This window comes from Chaetomium tenue (genome assembly GCF_020726465.1).
Source record: "Chaetomium tenue strain MPI-SDFR-AT-0079 chromosome Unknown F5144scaffold_8, whole genome shotgun sequence".
NCBI classification, from domain to species: Eukaryota; Fungi; Ascomycota; class Sordariomycetes; order Sordariales; family Chaetomiaceae; genus Chaetomium; species Chaetomium tenue.
This window is the reverse complement of record NW_027117336.1, coordinates 414,996-439,863: the sequence shown is the minus strand read 5'-3', so window position 1 is coordinate 439,863 and position 24,868 is coordinate 414,996. Positions and strand designations below refer to the sequence as shown.

The window sequence follows — 24,868 nt, the reverse complement described above, 5'->3', positions numbered from 1 at the left end:
CCCTGTTATGTCGACACAACGGCCGCTTCCGCCGGGGGGGAGGAATTTACTGACGAGGAAAACGACGATGGAGAGGTGACTTTGACTGAAAGGCAGAAAACATGCATGTAGTAAACTCATAAGTTGGTAACATCAAAGCGAAAATAATGAAACAAACATTGGTCACACATTACACAACATTGCCAAAGGACACCAAGAATTGTAGTTCAGTCTACCCGGTGGCCTGACCACCGGGGCATGGTATATTCCCATTTCTTCTCTCCTCGGTCTAGTATATCAAATAGACTCAAAGCGAAAGCCAAACCAAACCAAGCCAATTCAGACCCCAACCCAAACCATCTAATTCAGCAAAGCCATCGTTCTATTGCACTCCCCCTTCCCTTCCGTTCCCTTCCTTTCCCTTTCCTCCCCTTCCCAGTCCCACCCCTACCGACACCAGTGGTGGTATCTCGGGCAGACAGCCAATCCGTCGAACGGACTGCAGATTAAAGACTCAACCAACCAACCAACCAGCAAAGCAGCCACCTTGAAGTCAATAAATCCACTGTTGCCTCTCCCCCCACCCATCATCCTCCCTGCCTTTGAAATCGCCTCAAAGACACAGGGAGAGAAAAATGCAAATAGAACGCCGTGCCGTGTGCTCGCAAAACTTTAAAACCAACTCAAAACAAAGTAAAACGCCGTGTTCTTGTCTCAAGCCTCCCAATCTGGTGATAAAGAAAAGAGATAAAAAAAGCACAGACAACACCAGAATGGGTGGGTATGCTGATCTCGAGCAAGAATGCAGATTAAACCTCGTAGATGGGTTGCAGTATGGGTATGGTACGGGTATTCCGATAATGATTGATGAGAGAGAGAGGAAGAGATAGAGAGAAAAGAGAGACAATGTGAGATGGGTATGCATGGAAGCGAGTGAGTTGCAGAACTGAGCTCCCGAGCAGACGCGGCAACCCAGTTTCTCCGCGTGCCCGAGGCCGATGATTAAACAGGTAAGGGTGTGTAGTGGTGGTTGCAAAAGACCATGTCATGCCCGGGGGGATGTTACAATGGCCAGTTGTCGAAGAATCATAAGTAGGTAGTGGTTGTGGGCGGAAGTCGTCGCGGATCCCGTGGCCGTTTAGATCATGGAGTTCTGCATGGCGCTCAGCTCGCCCTCAATATCACCCTCGTACGCAATCGGCGCCCAGACGCGCCAGTGTAGCACCCCCATGTGTGCGAGCCGCAGCGCCATATCGTCAACGCAGGCATCGTCACGCGGCTCGCGCGGGGAGTCGCCACCAAGCAGACCGTTAGGGCGCTGGCCGTGGTCACTCCTCCGAGAGTCGAGGTGGCGGCAGGTGTGGCCGCGCCCCGAGGTCGCGTGCGAGAAGAGAGCGACGCCCGACAAGCCCTTGAGCTCGACGACGCGCCGCGCCGTTTCGGAAATCAGGCGCTGCTGGAAGTGCGACTCGACCTCACGGAAAAGCTCCGAGTTCATGTCGCCCAGGCATGCAGCCAGCTGATCCTCGAAGCCAGGCAGCGACGGGGGCGCGTTGGCGTAGCGAAGAATCTGCAGGGCCATCGGCCCCGCGAGGCCCTGCCACCGCTCGGCGGGCGTGCAGGCGCTGGGCGCAGTGTGGAGGAGGGCGAGGAGCGAGCTGTAGAGTTCCGACCCCCGCGAGCGAGACTCGGCCGAGTCCGGGGTAGGCTGGGCGAAGAGACCGCCCGAGTTCCGGGGAGACGAAAAGTTGGAGCTGCCGTCGCTGAAGGCGAGGCTGGTGGGGCGGGATGAGCCGGCGGCCATGAAGTTGAAGTCGCCCGAGGACCGGTGGTTGGTCAAGTCCTCGTTGACGTACGAGGGAACCTTGAGGCACATCTGTGTCGCCCTCGACAGGCGCTCTAGGTCCTCGAACTTCCGCATGCAAATCTCCAGGCAGATGCTGTCGTGCAAATCGGAACGAAGCTTCAGGATCCGGTCGTCGTCGAAGACGAATGTAGGCGGGACGGCCTTGTGGCAGGTCGACGGGAGCACGAGCCTCGAGAGAGCCTCGAAGAAGACGGACATCTCGCCAAACGCGGCCAGGTAGGGCATTGGGGCGCCGTCGTAAAGCCGCTCCGTGAACTCCAAGGCTGCCCGGTACCACAACCTGGACGGTGCGATGCTAAGCTTCCGAGACTCCATTTTCCTCACGAAGAAGCGCTGCTCAAAGTGGACGGTATCCTCAATGAGCACTGGGCGCAAACACCGGATCTGGTGGTTCGCGACGTCGAGCTTCATCGCCTCCAGCACGCTGAGCAGGCTGCGCATCCCCTTGACGAGCTCCGTCATGTCGTTGTTGCGGTTCCCGTTGCTCAGCTCCTGGTACATCTCGTCGACCCACTCGTCGCGCATCGGGGCGCAGTGGAGCTTGAGGACGCTTGCCAACCATGACGCTAGCTTCTCGAGATCGGCGACGCCCCGGTTGAACTGCTGCATCAGCAGATCCACATTCAACCCTTCGTTGAGCAGGTTCCGGTCCCGTTGTGGCACCAACGTCTCGATAATTTCCCTGACCGCCCGGAGCAGCACTGGCAGGCACCAATCCCCATGGCCGTACCTCGCGTGGAACGTCTCCCTGTCCATGACAAACAGGACCAGCTGGTCATACAGGGCATTCCAGAACTGATTCGCCTTTTCTTGCTTCCTCCTCCCCTTGTCTCCATCCAGATTCGGCCTGAAGTGCAATTCGGGATCGAAGTTAATGTCATGACGAAGCTTGGGGTTATGTACGATTTTTTGTACGTCAAGTTCGCTGAGTGTCGCCTTGGTAACCGGGGGCTCTAATTGGGGCCCCTCGGAGAGGCTGGGCTGAGATGTGGGCGGCGCCGGGCGCTGTTCCAGCCCCGGTGTGCGTGCAGGGAGGTATTCGGCTTGTGGCCTCGCGCTCGAGCTGTTCGAGCATGTGGATGGATTCCTTGAGAGTCCTTGTGTAGGGGTGACAACCCGCGCGCCTCGGTCTGATGCACTTTGACTGAGCTTCCGAGGCAGGTCTTGCGGAGGTCGAGACAGCTCGACATTATCTGATTCAGCAGGCGGCGCGCGTGTCTCCGGGGCGGTCTCGGTGGGTATCGGCTCCTCCCCAGAATCCTGTCTCCTGTGAGTCGACATTCCCCCGCCGGCACCTTGATCACTCATTTTCAAGGAGCAGTTAGTTGCTTCGGCCGGTCGCCGAAAATCGGATTATGTTGATCGAATGCTGGTGCTCGCAGGACGGTCCGGAGCAGAGAGCAAGGGATGGCAAATGAGTTGGCTCCCCAGCGTATATAAAGAGGCGGAGGAGAGCTGAAAGCCCCTGGTCAGCACCAATGCAAGGACCTCGAACGGGGAATGCCACGGGAAAGGTGCAGGGGCAAACAAAACGGTGGGCAACACAATCCGGAGACGAGGTCTCGTGAGAGCGGCTGGCCGCATGAAGCACTGTAGCCGTAGCCGGCCTGTGGTCGGGAAAGGGGAGGGGGTCTTCGAGGGGTAGAAGTGGACGCGGATGCGTGTAGTGTATGAACAAGCGTCGGTACCAGGGAGAAAAGGCGGAAAACCAGAAAGCCAGCGAGTGGTCGACTTACCTGCAATACTTCCGGTGGCCTGTCTCGGATAGGTATCCCTTGGAGTACTGACGGGAACACGCAGCACACTTTTGCGTCGAACAAAGTACCGGACTGAAAGGAGTGTCGATGCTGTTGGAAGGATAGTGCCCCAAAGGAGAGTGTTGGGTTTCCGGGTCGAGAAGGAAAGAGGTCGAAATATGGCAAGAAGGGGGACCTTGACAGTGGTTTGCGGTGAGACTCGGAAGATCAAATCCAAGGGTCACGAGGGAGACGGCGGAATATCGGCGGTGAGGCGGGTTTCAATGCAGGCAGGGCCGATGGGATGCGAGGCCGGGCACTTGCAAAGGTGATGATGCAGCAGCAACAGCAGCAGCAGGTATGGCAGAGGACAGTCGGCACAAATAACGGACCGCAAACATGGATTGAGTAGGTAGTAAGTAGGAGGAAAGAAGTAGAAGGAACGGGAAATAAAAAGCCAAAAAAATGAGTGGCGTGCCCAGAAGGGAGCGGCGTCAGTTATTATTCAATACACGGCAAAGGGACAGGCAGGATAGAACGACTGTGAACGAGGGATGAATGGCAAAAGGAGGGACCAGGATGCATGCCATGCCTGGATGGGATGTGGATGAAAGGGACCCAGAAAAAAGGAAGCAGGGGCGTGCCACCATGCCACCGCCATCAGCTGCCCTCTGGAACATGCTTGTGGGGCGCTGGGTCGTGCTGGGAGGGGGCGCTGTTTGGGAGCAACAAGCCGTTGCCGGCGCAGGGTGTGGGTGTGTGCACCAGCGTCCCCTTCAAGCGGCAGCACTGCTTTTTGGGCAGGAAGAGTGTTGTGCCAGCGCACCATGAAAAGCCAAGAAAAAGGCCGGGATTGATAGGACCACACCCTCGGGCATCTGAAAAGTAAAAAAACAAAATAAAAAAATGTGGTACCGTCACTGGGCCCCACCCAACCCTTTTTGCACGGAATTCACGCCAGGCACTGCCTTCGCCTCAAGATGCAAGGTATCTGTTCTGGGCACACCGAAAGAAAAGGGTAAAAAGGTACCTTACCTTTGTACCGGTACCGGGAATTGGGTGGTAAATTATGATGCCTCCGCTCAAATGCCACCACAACCGGCAGCACGGCCGCTTCTCTTCGCTCTTCGCTTTTTTGGCTGCCGTTTCTACGTTTCTACAAGTACACAGTAACTGGGGATTTGGACGGGTGAAGCAACAAACAGAGGAAGGGAAAGCAAAGCTAACCACCTAACTACCTACTTCGTACCGACTACTGCACGACAGTATCTCGGGCTTGGTTGCCATCATCTGGCATGGCAGTCAGGCAGCGAGGCGTGGGGGTGTAGGAATTACAGATATGTACCTCCTGCATCGTTGCATGTCACCTTAACATCGGGTTACTCGGGAAGCGGACTCGCCCACCCGTTCACCGTGGCCAAGTTTGGGTTTGGCTGAGGCGGCTGGCGGTCAGCGAGGTGGAGGGAGCAAACACGCAACACCAAAGAAAAAGCAGCACACCCTTTGTTCACCACAACACACCTCACCATCGCGACGCAGTAATTGCTGGCCCGCAGGCTGGGCATCCATGGAATGAAGCAACCTGGAGCTGTTCTCGTCGAGTCGGCCGTGCTTTGGTCTCCTGTCTATGCGCTGTCGGGGCATGATTCATTGCCCTGCCCTCGTCCTCGCCCCTTGGGTGGAAACGCTTTGATGGGCAGGGTTGCATACGGCAGGTTGCGGTGCGGCAACACGCAGCTTTTGGTCAGCGTTTTGAAACGTTTCTATTCTGTACTCGGCGGAGAATGGCGATGGTCGGGATTAGCCTGTGCTGTAGTTGGACGGCGAGTTCGAGTGCCACGCTCGGGCTGCTCATGTCATGTCATCCCTCCTCTCTCGCCATGGGAACGGAAGAGAAGGTTCGCCCTGGGGTGTGTGCCAAAGCGCCGCGGCTCGGGCAAAAGCTTTTGGATCATCCTTTGGAGCCCGCGCCGATCCGATCCTCGACGGGCAGCTACTCCCTTGATGGGGGTGGAGGGGGAGGGAAGAAGACCGAGTTCGCGGCAAGAAAGTAACGAACAAAGCAGCAAAACTAATAAAGCGGGCTACAAAGTCTCGCCGTCCATTAACTATCGAAAGCACGAGCCGGTCTCGCGCTGGTGTCCTTGGCCAAGGAAGGGGGTGGAATCGCTCGCCTGATCTTCGTGGATGCGATCGACGATTTCTTGAACATCAAATCGTGCCAGCATCCCAACTCGGCATGGCTGGCTCTCCTCTCCCTTGGCTCTCCGGATTTTGGCGGTCGGTGGGGTTGGAGGGACTCGCGGCTCGTATCCACGTTGTCGTCGGGATGGCCGCGGATGGCAAGAAGCATGACGAGGGTTGCAGGCAAGTTGCTGGACCCCGGTGGAGAAGGGACCCTCTGGATGACTGCTTCAACGCCTTGGACCTGCCAGCCTGCTAAGCCCGATGCTCGCATCCAATGCACGCTGAATGAAGAGCTGCAAGAGGGGCGAGCGGCTAATCATGCACCTCTGTGCTCTCCCGCGCCATTCGAGTCTCGACTGCTCGAGCGAGAAGCAACATCGCAATTACCAGGCCGTCGGGGAATGGGGGTCTCATTAATGCGGAATTCCCATTACGGATCACACGGGTCGAGGCGAGAGAGAAAGGCTGACAGCCCCAGCAGCCCAGCAGCCCAGCAGTCCAGATGCTCGACTCAACACTGCCGAGCTAACTACAAGTAGCCTTTTTTAGGGGTTCCGGCCCACTGGAATCATCCCGCATGCTGACTCCAGCCACTGCAAGCCTCGCTCGCCCCACGATCCTGTGTTCCGAGGCCATGTCTCGGCCGCCAGGCACAACTTTTTGGCTCGAGCCAGGTTCGGGGGTGGGTGTGTGTGTTTCTTGTTGCTCCTGTCGGCGAGTTAGTTGCAGATCACTGACGCGACCGTCGGGACGGCATGGGCGACGCGAGAATGGAAGTTGGATGGTCCCACGACGCTAGCTAGTGGTCCCAATGTCGCCAGTTGTCGTGCGTTACTCGGCAAGATTCCCGGTAATATGGTGCAGCTCTAGCTTGGCTGGCAAGTTGCTATCGGCGAGCTCGGTGACTTCGTAAGGTCGGGTTGCAGGTGGGTGGTGCTGAGGTGGTGCGGAGGTCCTTTTTCACCAGTGCCTCAGCCGCACGCCTGAAGCCCCAAACGGGGAACAATTCCCAGGCCCCGCCTCCGCCCTAAATTTCCCCAAACCAACCTTTGCAACCTCGTAAACCTATCGCAATCTGTCGAGACATGACGACCAGGAACACCTCAAACAAACGAACCCCATCACGATCACGCACCAATCCAAACAGAAACAGCAAAAGCCGTTATTTCTCCAAACACCCGGATGATTTCCAGACGGGCGGATCCAGATCCCAGCGTGGCCATGTGGCCCGCGGGTCGCCAAGGTTGGCGAGATTGGCGGCCATTTTAGCGATTGCACCATCTCACCATCCAACCATTCACCATCCCGAGCCTGCCGGGGCCCGTCGGGGCCGCCAGGGGCTCGGGACGCTCCCCGAGAAAAGGGCACGCGATGCCCTGGAAAACAGACATGGCTAGCTCGGGTGTTGGTAGACCTGCAGGTTAAGATTATCCTCATGTGATGAGTACGAAGTACTTCGCACACAGGATTCTTGACACCACAATAGGTAGGTAAGCATGGAGGAACAGAAGCATGGGGAAGCATGAAGGCATATTGGAAGCATGTCTCCTCTTGTGCTACCATCTGCAACCCATCTGTGTTAACTGACCATGGCCGCATGACCACTAGCAGGGCGGTGAAGGGGGCATGCAGCAGCAAGACGCACATGAGGTCCTCTGAATCCCCTCCGACATTAATCAGGTGAAACCCGGCATCGCTAACTCGCCCACGTCGCCGCTGCTCTGTCACGGCCACAGCTCGCCCAAAGGGAAACGGACTCGGGCATTGCGGAGCGGCGGTGGTGGCGGTTAGCAACACCGCGGCGTGCATTGCATACTCACCGGGGGTTTCGACTCTCTTATCCACTTCCTTGCCGACCACCCGGAGCTGACACAAGCGCCCTTGCCGTTGCCATCGCCGCGTTCGGCAGCACTGGCATATCGCCGTAGGTGTTTAATACGCTCTGGTGCCACCACGCCAGAGGCGCCGTCTCAGAACAATAAAGTCGTCGGGCCGAGGCCGTTTCTACTAGTTAACGGCGTTGGTCGGGCTTGTGCGTATCATACAGCAGCCAAAACTTCGGTGGAGCATCATACTTACTTGTACTAGCAATACACAGATGTACAGGTACATGCCAGAGCTCGAAGCACACAATCGACGGCCTCCGAGTCATGGAGGCTCGATATCGTTGCCGGAGGTAGAATGCTGCCGCCGTTCGCCTTGCTTTTTTGCCACCAGAACATTCTTCGAACTTACCAACACTACGGAAGCCGTGCCAGGAGAGGTTCGAAACACAGCTCCGGGGCGTGAGAGCCATGGATACCGCGGCATGGCCATATGGTAAAGCAAGTCTGTCGCCCCCTCACCGCACGGTGCGCTTCTCCATCGCGCATTCTTTGTTGTTGCCCCTGAGTCAAGCCGTACCTCACCGTTGGTCAACCAGTGCCAACCAGCTCCAACAGAGCCGGAACTCCCCAGGCCGATCGCCCCTCGCCACCCCCGCCAATACAAACTGCTGATCTCCGCGTCAGATCTGATTTTGGCCTCAGTTGATGGGTTATTCGTCCAGACTTCAAACACCAGCGTCTTTGCCTCTCAGTGGGGCCTAACCGGCAGTGGCTGGCAGAGGCACAGTGTTTGGTGAAACTCGCCAGAACAAAATCCTCGCTGCATGAATCCAGGTATCAGCGTAACATCGCGGCTGGCGTCCCCGAGAGCCCTAACCCCGTCGCTGCCAGTCGCGCGGTTGTTCCTCGGCGTCAAAGCATAGGCAGCGCGCTCAGTGCTTGTTTCATGTAAATCCCCGCAAGTGTTGTCATATGTTGTCCCAACCCCAATAATATGTGTCCAACCAAACATAGCGCTCGGAAGGTTCTCGAACAAGTTCACGGACCGAGTTGTTGCGCCAACGCTTGTCATTGACTCGTCATATCAGCTGCCTGTTGGCAAGCGAGGCGAGTCAGGCAAGTCAGGCCCAGCGGACTCAGCTAAGCGGTGAGGCGAACGTCGTTGCTTGGCTGTTGCCTCACCTCTCGCTTACTCTTTGACAGCTTGCGAGCCGCTGCAACTCCTGAGCGCCGCATACGCACATGATGTTTCGCTGGCTGAGGCAAGCCAGCGATCCTGCGGGCTCCATCTCAACCAGTCGCGATTTGCGAAATACATACCAAAAGCACCCAATGCTCTCCCTCATATCGCGATACTGTGTGTACTGCGGCTGCGGCCGCGGCTCTGTTTCCAGCCAGAGCCCCGCCAACCGCCCCTCTGCTGCATGCAACATGCAACTCTGCCAGGAAGCCAGGACAAAGTCACACATCACTTTGTTTACTCTATTTGCCAGCCAATCAAGATGCGAATAGACTCAAGCAAGACCCCCTTCTGGCTGCCCAAACCCACAACCAACACCACACATCTCTCACTCCCTGTGCCAGCAAAGAAGTGACTACCTAAACCAAACCAAGAGACGGAACGATCCCAAAATCCACCCCCATAACCTAGTTAACCAAGGTAGTTAACGGGACAAAAACGGGGCTGCACACACACACGCCCCAAGCGAGGGAGGCGGTCGGTCAGTCGATCGCCGCCAAATGCCCAATCTCCCCAAGACTCGGGATCGACAAGCCGGCCAACCGGACGCAGTCCACTTGCTCGGAGAGAGTCGCCCTCGAGAGAGAGAAAGAGATTCGCATTGTCACCGCCGGCGTTGCATTCTCTTCCCTTCCTTTTCACCTGCCTGTCTGTGCACACAGTAGTGACTCATTAACTAACTAGCTAACTACTGAGTGGGCGAGCGCGAGTGAATTGCCTGAGATGAGGAGCTGCCGTCGTCCCCCCTCCCTCCCCCCCTCTTCCACTTCCACTCCCTCTCTTTTCCCTCTCTTCGCTCTCCCCTCCTCCTCCCCCCCTCCTCTCCCCTCCCTTTCTCCCTACCTACCCCCCCCGCGAGACCACCCTGCCCTGCTCCCGATGCACGTGGGTGCGGATGCGGGATAGCTTAGTTAGCTTGAAACTAGTGCGCCACTTCCCACCGCCGGCCCTTTTCTCGAAGGGCCGTGTCTGAGAGAAGTGTGTCTGTCTGTCGGTTCTGGCCCGTTCTGTTCTGTCTCAGTCGGTGGAAGTGGAAGTGGTGGCAGTCGGACAAATGCCACTTCGGCCCGGCGGTGCTGCTGCTGGGTGGTGGCGGCCATAGTGGTGGTAGCAGTTCGCCTGCGGTCCCTGCGGCGGGCCGTTTTGTATAACGAGGATGTGCTCTGTCATGATTATGTGATGGGAGGTCTCGAACGGACGGAGGGGAGATGTGTGTGCATGTAGGAGGTATGCAAGAATGCACGGTATTTATGTAGATGGGCAGGTGGTGCAAGTTGTACTGCGGTGTCCCGGCCGATGGTGCTGGCTGACCGGCCGGCCGGGAAGCGGCAGCATATCAGCACATTGCGTTAACGCCTTGTTGGTGTGCATCGGAAGAATGTCGAGCAATGGGGGGACGCTATGGTCCGCGTCTCACGATGGAGCTTAGACTCCCAAAACAGCATGTTATCAAAATTTGACAGGTAAAATAGTCGAGGTGATGGAATTGCATGCTGCTGTCCCTGTCAAGTACACTGCATCCCCATCCATCTCTTTCTTGATACAAGCACATGTAAACACAGCAGCAGAGACAAGGCAACCAAGTTGAAGAGGCTGCCCGCCGCGCAGATATTAAGTTCTCAACATCCCCCTCCCTCAACGGTCCGGCGCATTTTCGCAAATGGCTCTAGGCCAAAATATATGCCCCGCGCTCAGTCCTCGTACCACCACCCTCGGCCCGCGGCATATACATGTACATACTTCTCCAGCCTGTGTGCAAGCCTGGCCTGTCCTACCCGGCCATCCTCGTGCATGGGCTGAACCTCGCCCATATCACCTCTTCCCATATCTTGAGGCGACGGCATCTAGACTCTGCGCAACGCATAATGGCCGTATCCCAAGTCCGACTCGGGATTTCACTAATCCGGCGGGGTGCTTGGTAATTGCGAAAGAATGAGGCCGTGTAACATTGATAAGCAAATAAGCAAGCAACAAGCCGAGTCTTGGTCGAGAAAGGCGGTGCGACGCAGTTGGGTGTCGACGGGCTCGGGGTCGAGGCGGTTCGGTACGGTGTTTGCGCTGGTTCCGGCGCCGCTGTCTTTATCCGTCGAATCCGTCGTGGGCGGAGCACCAAGACCTAGGCAAGCAAACTGAGGTGGCAATCGAAGGTCCAGACCCCATTTCCGTCGTTGCCGTCCGAGCAAACATCCCCTCCGCACCCATGGCTTGCATGCCACCGTCGCGCCCGGGCAACAAACTGTCCCAACGCCTCCTTGACCTCCAACCCCCCCAAAAAGAAAAGGCTCCGTAATCGACTCCCAAACTCCGCGCCAGCCAAACACTCGTCGGTAATAGCCCCGTATCGTAATTGCGCCGTGATATCAAAGCCCGTCTCGCCGGGACCACCTTACATGCCCAAGAACATCGAGATCTGCCCACCCTCGTCAGCAAACCTACATCTCCCCCTCAACCCAGAGAACAGTCCAGCGAGCGGCGTTTGTGTGTGTGTGACTTACCGCCATGACCCCGCAGCACAAGCTCATGTAGGGGCTCAGCCGCTCGCCTATCCGCGCGCACTTCCAGAAGATGCCTGTGATGCTGCCGGGGTTGTTAGCACCGCGCAGCGCAACAATAACGTATGCCTCCCATAACGCCTCGGCGGCGGCGAGTAGATAAAAGAGGAGGACTCACCCTGTCTTGTTGCGGTCGAGGATCGCGGGGAAGAGCTGGTGGAGGTAGGTGCATGTGCTGTGGGCGGGTGGTTAGCGGGACTTGTTGTTGTATGTTGGCGGGTCGGGAATTGGGAGGTTGGGGGGGCCATGTTGTGTCGGGAATCGTACCAAACGAGGAGGAGGATGACGAGCAGGAGGCTCGTGAAGTTGAAGAGGGCCGTCTGGAGCGCGAGGCGGTGTTAGCTTGGGGTGCGCTTTGCGACTGGGGCGTTTGTTTTAAGGAGGAGGGGCCTGACCATTGTGTGTATTCAATCGGTGGGCTGCTTGTCATCACGAGTTGACGATGGTGTTGGGATTGGTGAACGTTTCCGGCGTCGGTATTAGATTCACAGCTTTGAATCAGGGCTGTTGTTCCTGACACCTTCCATTTCCACCTCGCGATGGCCCGCCAAGAATGATCAGTGGGGCTGCTTAGTGTGGGCCCGGCTCTTTTTTGTGGAGAAAGAAGCACAGCTGGGCTGGGACTCTGTTCTTGCAGCCTCACCTTTCAGCCTTCTCGGTAGTTTACACAGCACCACCACCACCGGTTCTCCAACTCAAACTCAACCCGACCCATCTTCATCATCAATCAGACAGCACACGAATTAAATCCGACTGTTACCTTCACCAATATGGAGCCTCGTGCACGCGCCGGCAAAAATGTCGGCAAGATGAACTTTGGCCACAACGAGCGTACGCCTCCCCCTTCCTCCCTCGTTTTCGTGTGCCTGTGTAATCTAACACCCCCACAGTAGCGCAGCTGCTCTACGGCCACGGCGACGTGCGGGCGCCGCTCAACGAGACGGTCCGAGTGCTGGACGAGATCCTGACCGAATTCATCCAGGGAGTGAGTTTCGAGGCGACACGGGCAGCTCAGCACGCGGGGCGGCAGAAGGTCAAGTTTGAGGACTTCGAGTTTGCTATGCGGCGCAACCCGGATTATATGGGCAAGATCCAGGAGATGTTTGAGAAAAAGAAGGAGATTGAGGCCGCGCGCAAGGGGTTTAACATCGAGGACCAGCTGATGAAGGATACCGACAAGGAGGAGAAGGCTGCCGAGAAGGACCGCGACAGGGCCGGCCCGTCGAAGAGGGGGCGCAAGGCTATGTCGCAGATGCAAATTGGAGAGGAGGACTTGGAGGAGGGGGACGATGAATTGGAGTTGGAACTGGGGGGCGGAGCGCGGTGAAGTGTATGGGAACCAAGTGAACGCCACACCCGTCCTTTATGACGGCCTGGGATCATGGCACACAATGGCGCCCCATCCTCCGACGCGGCCTCGTGGAGCGGTTTTAGTTTTGGGGATTTCTTCCGTTCTTTCTTTTGGGATTCAGGAACACTCTGGGATGCATAGCAATGGCGTCGGGTTGGGGTCACTGGGCTGGGTAAATCGCAGATGAACACACGAACGGCGTTTGAGGCGACCTTGCTTTGCATCGGCAGACACAATATTACTGCTAATAATAGCAGGTAGCATATGACTATCCTGCATCATACTCTGCCGTCCAAACCGTCCAAACCGTCCAAATCATATAATGCCTTGTGATACGTGAATCCTTAGGGCCTATCCGGGTATTAATCATGTCACCGCCTTGCACCCTACGCCCTCTCCCACGCAACAACGTCCACAACACCCCCTTCAGCACACCCCGGCACCTCCCCCTCCCCCAACTCCATCGCTTCCAGCGCCTGTTTACTACTCTCCCACGGAACAGCAAACAACCCCGCATTAATCCTACACATCCTGACCTCCCCAATCCTCACCCCCGTCCTCGCCTCCTCCTCCACCACTAACCTCATCAGATGGCGCATCGCCGGCACCGTCGCCCTCAGAATGCTGTCAGGCGGATCCCGCGCCGCACCAAACCGCCGACTCGTAAACAAACACCCAATATAATGCCCCCCACCCCCACCAGCACCCCCTCCACTACCACTACCACTACCACTACCACCACCACCACCACCACCACTACCCAACGCCCGCTGCGGCGCAATCAGCAACGCCGTGCCCACGAGCTGGTTGGGCGTCGAGCGCGCGCAGTGGGCTCGGTAGACGCGGAACTCGGCCGGGTAGAGGTTGCGGAAGGCCAGGGCGATGCCGCCGCCCCAGGAGCCGATGGTGTTGCAGGCGTGGATGAGCAGGGTGTTGGTGGGGGCGGTGAAGAGGTCGCCGGTGCGGTCGGTGATGCGGAGGCGGGCGGGGGACATTGTTGGTATGGCTGGGGTTGCGGTTGTTGTTGTGGTTGTTCTTATTGGGTTGGTGGGGTGTGTGGTCGTTGGGGTGGGGGCTGGTGATGCTGGTGATGCTGATGGTGATGATTCCAGGGGTGAGTCTAGTGTGGTGGTGGTGTTGGGGGGTTGAACTGTGGTTCTGGATGGTCCGTCTTGGTCTGCTGGCTGCTCTTGTTGTTGGTCTGCCATCTCTTCTTCCTGTAATGGTACTTTTGGTTTTTGTGGTTGCTTTTTTGGAGCAGAAGTAAAGAAGTTCAACTTGGTCTGTTTAAACTGGCGTGGCCCCTCGGTCGCATCACTGGCGGATGCTGGACGTTTGCCGGACATGGCACTGTAGGTAGGCGCAACGCTGTGTGTAGTGCTTGCAATGCACGTCCCGACTCAGGGTACTCTTTGTGTTATTATTATTATTAGGCAGGAGTTGATGTCCAGAGAGGGAGGCAGGTCCAAGCTGTGAAACAGCCACAAGGAAACTACTGCGAGTGAGACGAACGAAAGAGAAGGAAACCGTTGCCAAGTCTTCAGCCGCAGGATGGTCTCAGATGTGCCTCCAGTCTCCAACTTCAATACTTTCCATATTTTCAAGTTCAATCCGTCAATAGGTTTTGATACTTAGACAATAAATGTTATCGCTCCCGTCAAGTCCGAGTTCAGTTCCTGATGCAAGTTCCGGCTGCTGCATTAACTCCTAGGTTGCCTTGCCCGTCAACCTCCAGCGGCCTTTCCTCCCCGCCTTACTACTTACCCTCAGCACATTAGCAAAGACAGACTAATAGAGCAGACCCATTTACAGCTTTCTCAGAGGAGTAGGGGATTGCATGGAGCACACGATATTCGCTGCCTGCATTTACACCACTCCTCCAGATCGCACACAGCCTTACCCCACCATCTCGGTTCATCGGCATTGTTACTAATGCATGGAGAAGATCGCTTCACCATCTCGCCCGCTATTCACCCGTCTCCAACTGTTACCCACAGGTTCGCGATGAATGGGGCCGGGCTGTGAGGGGCAAATGCGGAAGGTGTGCGTGAGGTTGCAGCGAAACCGGGCTGTCTGCCCTCCGACGAGGGCTCTATCCGACGTTCTAGCCCCGATGTCCGGGGCCAAGGCCCGGTGACGGAAAAGGATGCATCGAGAAGGCTTCTTACTGGCCCCAAAACTGCCCTTTCGTCCTCGGTGTTGGTCTTAATGCAGCATGCTCGAAGCACGCTCTCGGGAATAACACGCACGCCTTGCTTTCCCTAGAATCCCCTTCTCTCCACTTTTGGGGCGTTCTGGAGTTGTCATCACATCATACTCTTTTTTCTTGGAAACATGCCTCCTCACTGGCCGAGCCACCGGAAATCCGTGTAGAGAACCGTTTACTTCTTATCTTACAGGAGCAGCTCCCCTCCCTTTCACGAAACCCCCATCTGTTGGGGTCATCGAAAGCCATGGCCGGTTTCTTGGACCCACGGCAGGCTTCACAGGGGAAGACGAGACTTGGAGATGGCCATGATGCGGACGTTGATGGCCACCCTTCTGTGGAGGAATGGAACAATAAACCACCATCACCTTTCTTCAGCCCGAGTGCCTTTCGGTCACTCTCCGCCAGCCCCGTTTCCGAGTATGGCCGACGCTCGCCAAGCCAGTCGAGAGGGATTTCACCAACCCCTTATGTTCATCACCCACAGCGGAGGGCAACAATATCAGAGACGCTGAGTCGCTTCTGGGGCAGGAACCGAGGTGTGGTTCTGGTAGCTGTTGCGCAGCTCTTTGGAGCTTTGATGAATTTGTCAGCGAGGCTTCTGGAGCTAGAATCGGAAATGCACCCGTTTCAAATTCTCTTTGCTCGTATGAGCATAACGACGGTCCTGTCTTGTTTGTACATGTGGTGGATGCAGGTGCCTGATTTCCCCCTCGGCGCAAAGGGGATCAGAACGGTGTTGATCATTCGAGGCGTCTCTGGATTCGTAAGTACCGCAGTCATTCTTTATGCTGGCACCCGGACATCTTGGGAACCGGGTTTTGTAGAAGCGCTTGCGCTGTATCCCAAAAGAGTGTATCAACTCGCTAACTTGCGTAGTTTGGTATATACGGAATGTGGTTCTCCATGATGTACCTCCCGCTAGCCGAAGCGACGGTGATCACCTTCCTCGCGCCGATGCTTGCGGGATACATATGCCACGTCCTCATGAAAGACCCCTTCACCCGCAAAGAACAACTGGCCTCTCTCATCGCTCTAGCCGGTGTTGTCCTCATCGCGAGACCAACCTCCCTCTTCAACACTGCCGCCGGCCCCACCAACCCCGAGACCCATCCCGCAACCCCAACCAACACAACAACAACAACAGCCTCACCCCCCGCCGCAGGCGAAGACGCCACCCCAGCACAACGCCTCGTCGCCATCCTCGTCGCCCTCCTCGGCGTCCTGGGCGCGGCCGGCGCTTACACGACGATCCGGTACATCGGCACGCGCGCGCACGCCCTCATCACCGTGACCTACTTCTCAGTATGGAGCACGCTGGTCAGCACGGCCGCGCTCGCGCTCTGCCCCCTGCTGGGCATCGGGCAGGCGGCGCCGCCCGTCATCAGCTTCCGCGGCCTGCTGCCGCCGACGGCGTACGAGTGGTTCCTGCTGCTGTCGCTGGGCGTGTGCGGGTTTGTGATGCAGTTCATGATGACGGCGGGGATTGGCGGGGAGAAGTCTAATCGCGCGACGGCGATGGTGTATACGCATATGTTGTTTGCGGCGGGGTTTGATAAGTGGGTGTTTGGGCATGAGATGGGGGTGGTGAGCTTGTTGGGGTGTGGGTTGATTGTGGGGAGTGCGCTGTGGGCGGCGCTGGGGAAGAAGAAGGGGGAGGGGGAGGGGAGGAAGGAGGGGGATGTGGAAGGGGTGCCGATGCTGGATAGGGGTGGGGGGGCATGAGGAAGGGGACGAGTTGGAAGAGAGGGCGGCTGTGGCGGGGAGGTGATGGGAGTGCACATTCTTGGGTACCTTCCATACTATTCTTATCTTGGTATACGTTACAGAGCGGTTAGAGCAGCTAGAACGCTGATGTACACACACACAAGATAAAGTACTGACACTTGCATGTACAGCTGAAAGTAAGTGGGTAGAGTAACGAGCAAAATACCACGGGGAAACCTGGACGTGGATACACTATCGTATCTCGAGACATCCTCCAGGCTCACCATATTCTGCGCAAGACCTACCTAGAAACAACAATTCTTTTATTCAATTACGCCTTGCTCCGTCCTACACCTAGGTAAACATCGAGAGGTCCAAGGTGAGCGGTGCCCACCAAAACGCACAGACCACTGCACATGGGCTTCGCGTCTACCTTAGCTGCTTGGAAATTTAGTTGGGGCGGGCAAGCTTCTGTCAGAGCTCGCGTCCCACTGTCGCCCAGCACCAGCACAGTACTGATTACCAGCCCTGTCGTTCGTTCTCTTTTGCAACACCGACACCAACTCGAATCCCACCATCTTGCATCAACCCACTCCTAAAACAAACCCGAACCGAACGGAACCATACAGTGTCGCAGCCCACCATGGTTCAGATCAGCGAGGTGCGCGGCAACACTCGCGACAACCGCACTGCGGCGCACACACATATCAAGGGACTCGGCCTCAATTCCCATGGCATTGCTGAGAAACAGGCTGCCGGCTTTGTCGGCCAGTCGAGTGCCCGTGAGGTATGCACTGCACTGCTACCTGGTAGATGATACAATGCAATGTGCAAATCATGGCTGACCTGGGTTTCCTTTTGTTTACTGTAGGCCTGCGGTGTCGTAGTTGATCTCATTAAAGCACACAAGATGGCCGGCCGCGGCGTGCTGCTAGCGGGCGGCCCCGGCACGGGCAAGACGGCATTGGCGCTCGCCATCAGCCAGGAGCTGGGCACCAAAATCCCGTTCTGCCCCATCACCGGCAGCGAAGTCTACTCGACCGAAGTCAAGAAGACCGAGATGCTCATGGAGAACTTCCGCCGCGCCATCGGGCTCAAGGTCCGCGAGACCAAGGACGTCTACGAGGGCGAGGTCACCGAGCTGACCCCGGAGGAGGCCGAGAACCCGCTCGGCGGCTACGGCAAGACGATTAGCACGTTACTCGTTGGGCTCAAGAGCGCACGCGGCCAGAAGAAGCTGCGCCTCGACCCCAGCATATACGAGGCTATTCAGAAGGAGCGCGTCCAGGTCGGCGATGTCATTTACATTGAGACAAACACGGGCGCCTGCAAACGCGTTGGCAGGTCGGATGCCTACGCTACCGAGTTCGATCTTGAGGCCGAAGAGTACGTGCCGATTCCTAAGGGCGAGGTTCATAAGAAGAAAGAAATTGTCCAGGATGTGTCGCTGCATGATCTCGACGTGGCCAACGCCCGTCCCCAGGGTGGCCAGGACATCATGTCCATGATGGGCCAGCTGATGAAGCCCAAGATGACCGAGATCACCGATAAGCTGCGGGGCGAGATCAACAAGGTGGTCAGCAAATACATCAACCAGGGTGTGGCCGAGCTCGTGCCCGGCGTGCTCTTTATTGACGAGGTACGTGTCACTCAGGAAATGTGATTGTGGCGGGGGAACTGTGGAGCTGACCTGACTACCCCTCCGCCTCGTTAGGCACACATGCTGGATGTCGAGTGCTTCACCTACCTGAATAAGGCCCTAGAGTCCCCCATCTCGCCTATCGTCGTCCTCGCCTCCAACCGGGGCATGTGCGCCATCCGCGGCGCTGACGACCTCGTAGCGGCGCACGGCGTGCCCCCCGATTTCCTGACCCGTCTCCTGATCATCCCCACCCACCCGTACGAGCCCGAGGAGATTAAGCGAATCGTGCGCATCCGGGCGACCACCGAGGGAGTCCAGATCACGGATGCCGCCATCGATAAGATTGCGGAGCACGGAGTGCGCATCAGCCTTCGCTACTGCCTCCAGTTGCTGACCCCTGCGAGGTACGTTTGTCTCGGGTGCCCGCCGTGTGTGTGTGGAGAGTGATGTGAGGGGGAACAGGTGCGCTAACCAGTCGGCAGCATCCTCGCCCGCGTCAATGGCCGCGCCCAGATCGACGTGCCGGATGTTGCGGAGTGTGAGGACCTCTTCCTGGACGCCCGACGCAGCGCCAACGTGCTGGCTAGCGAATCTGGCGCCGGCTTCATCTCATAATTGCATTGGTCGTCGCTTAGACATGGGGGGGGGGGAAGGGGTTGACAGGGGTCAAGGGCGCAACTAGTCACATATCTGATTTTCGCTATGTATGATAGAATGAGGACACGGGCAGGCAGGCAGGTTTGGGAAAAACTGCGTTGCAGATCGGAGTTGGCGCGGTATGCTGGTTTTTTTGTTTCATGTTGGCAACCCTGTTATTTTTCTTCCCCGCGGGATCTGGCTGGCCGACGGTTGCTTGCGTGAGCTTGTTGCCCTTTTGAGAAAAACCCGTTGATATTTCCCACCCATAACCACACACACACCAACAACACCCAACGGCTTGTTCGCCCGCATACCTCGCCCTTCGGACGGCCGGTGCAGGACACCTGAATGGAAATGAACAAGTGGAAGCAAGCAAATAGGCAGTGGCTTGGCCCAATTCGGCAGACATGGTCTTTGTTCAGTGCTGCGCATTCCAGACGCATTCCAGACAGAAGGAGGGCGGCATTCTTTGGGGGGGAATTCCTTTGGCATTGTCCCGTTGGCTGAATGAACCAGGGGGAGAGGGGCTGGTCTGGCGATTGAGTGAGGAGTGAGTGCCTTTGCGCCCAAGGTGCGGGAAAACTGCGAACGGAAATTCTGCAAACGCTGGGGACAAAGAACCATGGGCCGGGCACTCCACTGCCCAGCGGCGCATTCCCGAGACATCTGGAGGGCCATCCACTCCGTTGCTTCCATCAGAAGCTGGGTCCCGTCTGCCGCGTGCCTGTCATAATAGATAGTGATGGTGGCCAGTGTGGTTGCCAATGGGATAAGGTCATTCAGGTTGTTGTTGGCCGGGATCATTGTGCGGCCGCTCGCTGAAGTGTGATGAGGAGATAGCTCACAAAGGAGACAATCCGCCCCGGCAGCCACTTTCTGATTTATTATTATTTATTGGGGGACAGTCGAAACAGATCACTTTTTGCCTCCTTCCTTCTTCCAAGTCCGCCCCTTCCTTTCTCTTCACTGTCCGTATCGGCAGAGAGAATACAGATCGCTTGGGTTTCTTATCATCCACTGGGAAACAAGCCCTCTCGGTTATTCTGGCTCCTTTCTTCTCACCCCTCCGTTTGCCCAAGACGGCCACTGCCCTTTCCGACCTCCCAAGGCCCAAAAGTCAAAAAAAAAAAATGACAGACGTAGTGACCGCTTCATCGCAACAGCCGCACCTCCTGGCGTCGGTCGGCCCCGTTACTCGCTCAGCCATGGCTGCAAAACCGAGCGTATCAGCGCCGGCAGCAGCAGCGAGACAACACGGATCCGAAACCACCACCCTGGATGTCCCTTCATCGTCTGCTGGCTCATCTTCCCCTCCGGAGCTGGCTAAGGAGCCACCTCGGCGGCCTGTAACTAGAAAGCGTGCCGCCTCCATCAACACCGAGGAGGCCAACCGGTCCAAGATCGCCAATCTGAGTCTTACCACACCCAACACTGCGAGCCCGCGGCCTCTTGAAGCCAGCGGCGGTACCATCTGTCTCTGTACCCCAGCCCCGAAGGTCCCACGGCCTCGAAACGGTATGTCTCCTTTTTCGCTTTTACTGGGATCGTCCAGTTACGAAGAAACGCCACTACGATGATACTCACTTGTCTCTTTCCACCCTGTTTTGTCATTTCCGAGACCCGCCCCTTCCTTTGTCGTCCGTTGCAGGGGGAGGGGAGAGCAAGAGAGAAACCGCAAAGGAGAAATACCCTGCCACCAGACAGCTACTGACACAAACGCTCACCTAGCCTTCATTCTTTACCGCCAGCATCACCAAGCTCAAGTGGTGCAGCAGAATCCGGGGCTCGCCAACCCTGATATCTCCAAGATCATCGGCGAACAGTGGCGCGACGAGCCCGAAGACCGCAAGAATCAGTGGAAGCTGCTCGCCGAAGAAGAGAAGCAGCGCCACCAGCGTCAGTATCCAGACTACCGATACCAACCGCGGCGCGGGAACAAATCCGGAAGCTCGCAGCCACCCCGACCTCCCTTAGCCCCGGGCGAAGACCCGACCCGTTGTTCCAAGTGCGGCGGACGGTACATTGCCACACCGAGAACCCCCTCGACGCCGTTTGTGACACCCACGGGTTCCAAGCCGGGCCTCAGTCTGTACGGTCCTCCATCGGGACACCACACCCTCACTTCCTCGAGAAGCGACATGAGCCGACACAGCCGCCCCCAACCGTACCCTCATTGGACTGGCTCCCAGAGCGCTCCCAGCTCGTACGACCTTCACCAAGAGTACGAGAGAGCCATCTCCCCCAACGAAAGCAAGCGTCGCCGGCACAATCCCCACGGGAGCTACCATAATTTCCACGCCCTGCCGTCTCCCCCGACCCCGTTTGCGCAGCCCGCCCATCAGCAACACCACCTCGCGTCTTCCCATTCCCAATCTCGACAATCCCCCTTCCACAACAACAACCCAACCACACCCTCCAACTACCCCCCGGGGCCGCTCTCAGCACAGCCAGCCGTGGCCCGACGCACCAGCCCCGGCCCGATGATGCCGCCTCCTCCGCGGCCCACACACTCGATGCCCATCGCCTCCAGCGGCTCGGCACCGTCTGTCCCCCAACAGCAACAACACCACCAACACCAACAACAACAACAATACCAGCCTCAGTCGCACACCCGTCACGCCGACTTTGACGAATCCCTCCGCCTGCCCCCCCTCCAAACCCACCTCACCACCACCACCCCCGAAAACAATCACAACGAATCCCACCCCAACACCGGCACCAGCACCAACACCGGCACACTAACCGCCGCCGCCGCCGTGCTACACCCCACACCTGCAAGCGTGCCATCATCATACTACCACGGCCCCGCCGCCGCCAAGCGCGAGCGGGACGCGGCCGAGCAGCGGGCGCACGCGCGCAGCATTGAGGCGATGGTCATGAGCATCCCGTTTGTGAATAAGTTGCGCGTGTTGGAGCGGATTAGTCCGCCGTTGGGGCCTGTGCCTCTTTCTGAGGGGATGTATGGTAGTGGTGGCGGTGGCGGCGGCGGTGTTAATGCGAAGAGGGGCCCGGTGATTGCGGTGGAGGGCCCGGATGCGAGGTTGGTGAGAGCTGTGGCGGTTGTTGTGGAGCGCGCGTTGAGGGCGGCGGCGGCTGCGGAAGGCGGGCGTGCGGGGTGGGAGGTGAAGTGTTGGGGTGAGGATGCTCAGCCTGCTGGTGTGATGGTTCCGTCGCGGCGGCAGCCGCAGCGGGGGTCGGTTGGTGGTGGCGAGGAGAAGGATGTGGTGATGGGTGAGTCTGGTGCTAGTCACACAACCATCGCCGCTCCGGCCGCCAATGCCAACACCAACCACTTCACGGCCTACCTGCGCACCACCGGCGACTGGCACGCCAAGTCGGCCGAGATTGTTGATTTTATCACTAATCCCTCGACATCGTCCTCGTCCTCGTCGGCCCCCGCGCGCGAAACCCGCCTCTCTACTTCATCGGCTGCTACCGTCAACACCACGGCTTCAAGCTCATCTTCATCGGCCACGAACTCGGCCACTACAGACCCCAACAAGACCGAACCCGAGCCCGATTCCGACTCCACCCCGCGCCCGTCCAAAGCAATGTCAACAACCCAGCAGCGCCACCCACTCCCCTCCGGCTCCAGCCCCAAGAACAAGAACACAAACATCAACAACACCAACGCGAACAACACCAACACAACCACAAGCAATACCACCACCCCCACAGCTCCACCCACAACCCCCCGCTTCCCCATCGCGTTCCTCCCCTCCGGCTTCTCTCTCACTCTCGCCGACCGTTTCGCCTGCACCGTCCCCATCGCCGACGCCTATGCGCCCGTCGACCATTGGCAGTGGATGGCGACGCTGTGGCGCGGCGTTGTCGGGGCCGATCTGGTGATTTATGTTCCGTGGGATTTTTCGCTTGCTTCTTTGCCTTCTTCTTCTTCTGCTTCTTCTTCTGGTGCTTCTCCCTTTACGGCGGCGGCGGCGGCGGCGGGTTCTTTTGTTGGTGGTGGTGGCGGGGGTGTCGGTGGTAGTGTTGGTGGGATGGGGGAGGACGGGGGTGCTGGTGGTGTGGTGGTGGGGCCGTGGTCGGTCGAGGTTAGGAACTCGAAGTTGATGGTAGTGATGGCGCCGAGCGTGGCATTTGGTAGCGGGCCTGGGTATGGCCAGAGGGATGTCGAGATTGCGGTCGATGAGAAAACGGAGAGGCGATTGGGGTTCGAGGTCGTTGAGTGGGTGCGCGGTGGGGGTTGGTTGAATGCTGGGCGCGGGCTGGATGGCGGCATGGTGATGGAATATTAAATTGGATAGTATCTACGTATCTACCTTAGATCAAAGTTTGTATGTCAGGTAGCTGGAATGGCAATTCGTTTGTGTAGATGAGTTGCTGATTCGGGGAGATGGAAGGTGATGGCTGGCGATGGCTGGTGATGGCATGTCGTGATGGGAAATGGAAGGAACTACGCAGTATCTGCATTCTACAACGTCCCTGCCTGGATGGGAGTGATGGTTACTGCTACTCAATCCATCACGAACACTGCCATCAGATGGATTGTCATCAATTCTACGTAACAACTCGACAAAACACTGATTCTAGCCCCGGCCGTTGGTAAACGGAACACGAAAAAACCGGTCACGACATCCCGTCAAGCCCCTCTGCCCGTCATCTAAGACACCCGTCAAGACATGGGCGTGTCTCGGGAAGCCGCATGAGATCCGGGGAATGTCTGGGCCGGCCCAAAAGGTTCAAGAGATTGGTGTAACCGCCCCTGATACACCGGAGATTTGTTGACGATGGGCGGCGGCTTGCAAACGCAAGTCGAACCGGTCAACCTGATGTGATGAAAGAGGGAGAGATTGGAAAATCCGCACCACCACGATCGAAGAATGCCGCCTCCCCCGCGAGGAAGGCACGACACCACGCTCCTTCCCCCCCCAGGCCCCTGCTCCTGCTCTCCTCGGGGTCGTTCCTTCCCCACGGGGGCTCGTTTTTGCCTTCTGGAGAGCTCATTGGTTCCTTCCGGGCCTTACTCCTTCCCTCTACCGTGTCGTTCCTTCCTTCTCCAAGGCAATTGCTTCCCAAAGGGGTGGTGGTTCTGCGTTGGGAGCTGGCTGATTGTGCCCCACTTTTCTGTGCTTTTATTCTCGTCTGCAGTCGCGCCCTCCCTCTCCTTCTCCTTTCAACTTCTTCAGAAGAAAGAGCTTTTTGATCAGATCGCAAACGCATCCAAAGCAATCAGAAATCCATCGAAAAGCCATCAGAATCGAACAGAGAAAGACCAAGCCATCACATCTTCAACTTTCAGCAACCGCGCGCAACCAGGAGCACTTGCGCCGCCGCCGACAGACTTCGGCCAGCAGAAAGCAGAAGCAGCAGACCACAACAACGCGACGCACTTTCAGCCACTTCCACCATCCAGCCACATCAAACTCTCCGCCACATTCAACACTCAGCCACTCTCAAATCTCAGCCGCTTTCGACACAGCCACTTCCAACTTTTCGACCGCTTTCGACTTTCACCCACGAGACACTTTCAGCCATTTTCAACTTTCAGCCGCTTTCGATTTTCAGCCACAAGCCACTTCCAACATTCAACTACCAGCCACTTCTTTTCGGTCACGAGCCACTGTACACACATCAAACACCATCAATTGAACGAACAGACACAGCATTATGTCTCAGAATTAGGTATCTGTCTTTGACAATATGTCCGTGCTGGAGTTGGCCGAAGGACGCAGAGTCCAGCTGGCTGACCAGCGCCATGGTACGTTGTTTTTGTGCTCCTTGAGCTTCCCAGGCCCTCCCCCCCTGTGGCCTCGGTCGCTCTTGGGGAAGCGCCAGTGCCAGAATGCAGCTGACATTGATGGGCAGGATTCATCCGATTCTTTGGCCACACCAACTTTGCACCTGGCCTCTGGGTCGGTGTTGAGCTCGATGACGATTCCGGCAAGAACGACGGAAGCGTCAATGACGTTCGCTAC

At 57.3% G+C, this 24,868-nt stretch overlaps 10 protein-coding genes across 10 annotated transcripts; 4 read left to right on the top strand and 6 right to left on the bottom strand.

Moving 5' to 3' along the window:
• Window positions 1-540: 540 nt before the first annotated feature.
• F5144DRAFT_401742 (uncharacterized protein) lies at window positions 541-1,010 on the bottom strand. Its single transcript, XM_066784839.1, has one exon. It carries the CDS (start codon window positions 902-904, stop codon window positions 593-595), a length of 312 nt encoding a protein of 103 aa, XP_066638313.1. The 5' UTR covers window positions 905-1,010; the 3' UTR covers window positions 541-592.
• Window positions 1,011-3,647, bottom strand: F5144DRAFT_401741 (T-complex protein 11-domain-containing protein). The gene has a single exon (XM_066784838.1). The coding sequence runs from the start codon at window positions 3,152-3,154 to the stop codon at window positions 1,118-1,120; it is 2,037 nt and encodes a 678-aa protein (XP_066638312.1). The 5' UTR covers window positions 3,155-3,647; the 3' UTR covers window positions 1,011-1,117.
• A 2,924-nt stretch (window positions 3,648-6,571) lies between these two features.
• On the bottom strand, window positions 6,572-7,793 carry F5144DRAFT_401707 (uncharacterized protein). Its single transcript, XM_066784837.1, has one exon. The coding sequence runs from the start codon at window positions 7,576-7,578 to the stop codon at window positions 6,835-6,837; it is 744 nt and encodes a 247-aa protein (XP_066638311.1). The 5' UTR covers window positions 7,579-7,793; the 3' UTR covers window positions 6,572-6,834.
• A 3,474-nt stretch (window positions 7,794-11,267) lies between these two features.
• On the bottom strand, window positions 11,268-11,707 carry F5144DRAFT_499998 (transmembrane protein 167 precursor; the record flags this gene model as incomplete). Its single annotated transcript, XM_066786355.1, has 3 exons — window positions 11,268-11,412; window positions 11,506-11,562; window positions 11,655-11,707. Coding segments are annotated over 3 exons (255 nt in total), but the record flags the coding sequence as incomplete, so codon positions are not given.
• Window positions 11,708-12,038: 331 nt separating this feature from the next.
• On the top strand, window positions 12,039-13,007 carry F5144DRAFT_521157 (transcription initiation factor IID, 18kD subunit-domain-containing protein). The gene is made up of 2 exons (XM_066786712.1): window positions 12,039-12,218; window positions 12,278-13,007. The coding sequence occupies exons 1-2, from the start codon at window positions 12,158-12,160 to the stop codon at window positions 12,712-12,714; spliced, it is 498 nt and encodes a 165-aa protein (XP_066638309.1). The 5' UTR covers window positions 12,039-12,157; the 3' UTR covers window positions 12,715-13,007.
• On the bottom strand, window positions 12,920-14,286 carry F5144DRAFT_401471 (uncharacterized protein). Its single transcript, XM_066784834.1, has one exon. It carries the CDS (start codon window positions 14,082-14,084, stop codon window positions 13,125-13,127), a length of 960 nt encoding a protein of 319 aa, XP_066638308.1. The 5' UTR covers window positions 14,085-14,286; the 3' UTR covers window positions 12,920-13,124.
• A 905-nt stretch (window positions 14,287-15,191) lies between these two features.
• On the top strand, window positions 15,192-16,715 carry F5144DRAFT_596712 (uncharacterized protein; the record flags this gene model as incomplete). Its single annotated transcript, XM_066790824.1, has 3 exons — window positions 15,192-15,710; window positions 15,824-16,636; window positions 16,671-16,715. The coding sequence occupies 3 exons, from the start codon at window positions 15,192-15,194 to the stop codon at window positions 16,713-16,715; spliced, it is 1,377 nt and encodes a 458-aa protein (XP_066638307.1).
• A 401-nt stretch (window positions 16,716-17,116) lies between these two features.
• Window positions 17,117-18,998, top strand: F5144DRAFT_401483 (AAA family ATPase-like protein). The gene is made up of 4 exons (XM_066784835.1): window positions 17,117-17,438; window positions 17,523-18,290; window positions 18,366-18,697; window positions 18,776-18,998. Exons 1-4 carry the CDS (start codon window positions 17,295-17,297, stop codon window positions 18,906-18,908), a joined length of 1,377 nt encoding a protein of 458 aa, XP_066638306.1. The 5' UTR covers window positions 17,117-17,294; the 3' UTR covers window positions 18,909-18,998.
• F5144DRAFT_401530 (uncharacterized protein) lies at window positions 18,913-19,893 on the bottom strand. Its single transcript, XM_066784836.1, has one exon. The coding sequence runs from the start codon at window positions 19,734-19,736 to the stop codon at window positions 19,089-19,091; it is 648 nt and encodes a 215-aa protein (XP_066638305.1). The 5' UTR covers window positions 19,737-19,893; the 3' UTR covers window positions 18,913-19,088.
• A 244-nt stretch (window positions 19,894-20,137) lies between these two features.
• On the top strand, window positions 20,138-23,188 carry F5144DRAFT_607270 (uncharacterized protein; the record flags this gene model as incomplete). Its single annotated transcript, XM_066791541.1, has 2 exons — window positions 20,138-20,447; window positions 20,661-23,188. 2 exons carry the CDS (start codon window positions 20,138-20,140, stop codon window positions 23,186-23,188), a joined length of 2,838 nt encoding a protein of 945 aa, XP_066638304.1.
• Between the last annotated feature and the right edge of the window lie 1,680 nt (window positions 23,189-24,868).